Genomic DNA, 3,877 nt, shown 5'->3' on the forward strand with positions numbered 1-3,877 from the left:
TCTTCCCCTCTCTCTCTCCCCCTCTCCTTTTCTCCCCCTCTCCCCCTCTCCCTCTCCCCCTCTCCCTCCCTTCCTCGTTTTTCTTTCTTTCTTCCTTTTGTGTAACAAAGCCTCATTAGGTAGCCACAACTGGCCCAGCACTCACAGAGATCTGCCTACTGAGTGTTGGAATTACCAGGGTGTACCAGCACATGCAGCTCAGCACACCCAGCTCAGTCTTGTCTCTTGTTCTGAAGCTTCCTTCAGTCCATTTGCAATAAGAGCTGGTGGTCAGCACTGGAAGGAATGGGCCACTCAGTCTTCTCTTCTTTGGTAGATCCCAAAGTCCCCTTCAGCTGGTCAGAAGAAGAAATCGCTGACCTGTATGACCACACCACTGTGCTGCTTGCAGCCGAAGGTGAGACGATCCTGTCATCCTGTGTCCTTGTCATCACCTGTGTGTGTCACAGTATCCCCTGGGGTAGTATCCCATGTCTAGCCCAGACTGTCCCTCCCTAGACTTTATCTTCAATTTTGTTTCTTAGTCAATAGGGAGATGTCTTATATACTAGGTAGCCTTGTGACCTCTGGAATGACCAAGACCACATCCTACCCTCCCTTAAGCCCTTGAGGTAGAGACCCATTTTTATGGGAGAGGTCACATGTACTTTGCAGAAGAGTTTTGATACAGTCACACCCTAAGCTTTATTGAGATAATTGTCACCTTTTCCCAAAGTTTTACTGCACTTAAATATGTCTAAGATAGGGGCTGGAGAGATGGCTCAGCAGTTAAGAGTACTTGCTGCTCTTCCAAAAATCCTGAGTTCAATTCCCCACGTGGCAGCTCACAGCCATCTGTAATCAAATCTGACGCCCTCTACCGGTGTGTCTGAAGAGCACACCAGTGTACTCATATACATAAAATAAATAAATAAACCTTTTTTTAAAGAATGTGTAAAATCACCTGCCCGGTGACAACTTGTCCATCTGAGCCAACACTAGCTAACTAAAGTCCTGGTGAGCTGGATGTCCTTCTTGCTCACGTGGACCAGTACTCTGCCAGCCCTGGTGTTTGCAGGGACCCCCAACCCCTAGCCTGCTGAGTCACCTCTTCAGGGAGATATCAGCTTAGCACCTGCCCTGCAGAGGGAGGTACCAACAGCCTAGAGAATGACTCCTTCAACTTTATCTCACTAAGGAAGACGAGTTCGGTGGGAGTTATTTACGTACAGACAGTGACCATCTGTGTGTCCCCAAAGTCACTATGCCCAATTTACCAAGCTCCTATTTTATATGCCTGTCTGTCCACAGCAGAATTGTTGAAGACCCGTGTCCAAGCAGTGGAGGTGACTACAGGCTCACACACACACACACGCACACGCACACGCACACACACGCGCACACACATTCTAGGAAGGTCAGAATAGTCATGCATGCTCCGTCCTCGCCCTTCTGAATGTCTCGGTAAACTGTCCAGCCATGAAGAGGCTGCCTTTGATTTTCTGTGGTCTGCCGTGTAGAACAGCGAACAGTAAGTTTCTGTGAGAGACTCTAGCCAGAGCAAGCCTCACTGAACTCTTAGAGACATCCTGGAAGACCTGTCCAGAGCGTTCCTCAGTGGCTACTGTTTGTGATTCCATGGGTCCCTTTGAATGGATCTCTGCCAAAGGTACACTTTCTTCCTAACCCCCTTCTTTCCCCAGTGTTCTACGACGATGACTTAACCAACGCTCTGTTTAACACACTCTCCCGACTGGTCCACAGACTGAAAAATGCCTGCACCGCCATCTTGTCAGTGGAAAAAAGGTGAGCTATGCTGCCCTGCAGCTGCATCCCTGATGCAGTCATCACTGTGCCTGTCATACACCTACTGTGTGCTGGACTGGGGCTCTCCGCTCATCTCCCTCCCTCACTTAGTCTTTTTAGACTCTGTTGTAAGGCTCGGCCAGCCTGGCCTCATTTTCAGATGGAGCAGGGAGGTTATGAGACATCAGGGTTAATGGTCCCAAAGCCACAGTGAGACAGTGAGAGGACCTGTCCAAGACCAGGCCATGGCTGTCTCCCACATGCTAAGGCCGTTGACATTGAGGCCTGCCGTTAGCATCACTTATATTCTGGTTTTCTGTGTTCCAGAGTCTTCAACAAAACTTAAAAATGAAAAGTTGAGCTGGGCAGTGGTGGTGCACACCTTTAATCCCAGCACTTGGGAGGATTTCTGAGTTGGACATCAGTCTGGTCTACAGAGTGAGTTCCAGGACAGCCAGGGCAACACAGAGAAACCCTGTCTTGAAAAGTCCAAAGGGGGGCTAGAGAGATGGCTCAGCGGTTAAGAACACTGACTGCTCTTCCAGAGGTCCTGAGTTCAATTCCCAGCAACCACATGGTGGCTCAAAACCATCTGTAATGGGATCTGATGCCCTCTTCTGGTGTGTCAAAGACAGCTAGTCGTATACATAAAGTAAATAAATAAAATATTAAAGAAAGTGAATGTCATGGTAGCCACACAGAGATAGAAAAGTCCAAAAAAAGAAAGAAAGAAAGAAAGAGAAAAAAGAAAAAGAAAAGGTGAAATGATTAGTAATAAAAATAGGAAGGAAGGGCTCTCTTGTAAAGACACATCTTCCGGCACACTGCCCTCCTGCCGTGTGCTAGGACCCACACAGCATCTCTTGGCTTCAGCCTTGCTGCTTCCACACCAGATTTTTGGTCAAAGCTAAACATTCTTGGGTTCCCATCACAGCCTGTTTACCCGGCCAGGCTTCTTCAGACACAGTGACCGGAGAAGGAAAGGCCCTCGGTGTGATCCCCACTCGACAGCTTGTGAACAACAGACTTGGGGCAGACAGGAAAAGCTGAACTATAACTGGTGTTTAAAGAGTTGTGCCGGGCGTGGTGGCGCACGCCTTTAGTCCCAGCACTTGGGAGGCAGAGGCAGGCGGATTTCTGAGTTCGAGGCCAGCCTGGTCTACAGAGTGAGTTGCAGGACAGCCAGAGCTATACAGAGAAACCCTGTCACAAAAAAAAACAAAAAAAAAGAGAGAGAGTGTGTGTGTGAGTGTGAGTGTGTGTTGTGGTTTGACTGGCCATAGGGGCCCACAGCACTTGGGAGATAGCACCCAGAGGACCCAGAACTCCAGGCTAGCCTTGGTTGCACAGTGAATTCCAGGCCAATCAAGTTACCGTAAGACCCTATCTCAGAAAAACAAGAACCAAACAAAGAGTTGTTAATTTCATTTTGAGGAAAGAATTGTTACCTTTTTCCAGACATGTGCAGACATGTTTGCTGGAGAGATTCTGCTGGAGCATCCGGCATTTGCGTGTTAATGAGGGAGGTGGGAGGGACTCTGGGGAAACTGGGGAACAGAGTGGCCCAGGATCAGCAACGCCTGAAGCTGGCCATGGCAACTGGTGACACAGTTCTTGCTTATTTGGATATGTGAGATTTTTCACAATAGAAGATTTGAGAAAAGAAGAAGAAGGGGTGGTAGAGCTGGCTCAGCAGGTGAGGCACTCATTAGTCGGTATGAGCGTCCCAGCACCCATGAAAGGCCACGCAGGCCGGTCGGCCTCCAGATCACAAGCCTGGGTGTAAGTACAAGTCAGACCTGTGCCAACACAGAAGGGAGAAGAAAGTGCCAACCCCCAGGCTCCACACTTACACACACAGTCAACACATGAACACACACAAGTACAGAAACACACATGTGAAGAGAAAAAGAAAGGATAAACAAAGGTTCAATTCAAGGTAAATCATTTTACAGATTCTGGTGTCCAAAGGTACAAATGGTGGTGCTGGAGAGCTCTATGTGTGTTCCTTCCTCTCTCCCCAACCCCCTCTCCTCCCCTCCCCTTCTCCCTCTCCCCTTCTCCCTCTCCCCTTCTCTCTCTCTCTCTCTCT

The 3,877-nt window shown here is 48.8% G+C and overlaps 1 protein-coding gene across 3 annotated transcripts in view; it reads left to right on the forward strand.

Moving 5' to 3' along the window:
* Mettl22 (methyltransferase like 22) overlaps positions 1–3,877 on the forward strand; it is a 19,723-nt gene that overhangs the window by 13,543 nt on the left and 2,303 nt on the right. For all 3 annotated transcript variants that reach the window (XM_021209869.1, XM_029544578.1, XM_029544577.1), the window contains 2 exons: positions 317–397; positions 1,683–1,785. In XM_021209869.1, the coding sequence (XP_021065528.1) occupies positions 317–397; positions 1,683–1,785 (184 nt within the window). The remainder of the gene's footprint in view (positions 1–316; positions 398–1,682; positions 1,786–3,877) is intronic.

Source organism: Mus pahari, chromosome 12 (assembly GCF_900095145.1).
Source record: "Mus pahari chromosome 12, PAHARI_EIJ_v1.1, whole genome shotgun sequence".
Lineage (NCBI taxonomy): Eukaryota > Metazoa > Chordata > Mammalia > Rodentia > Muridae > Mus > Mus pahari.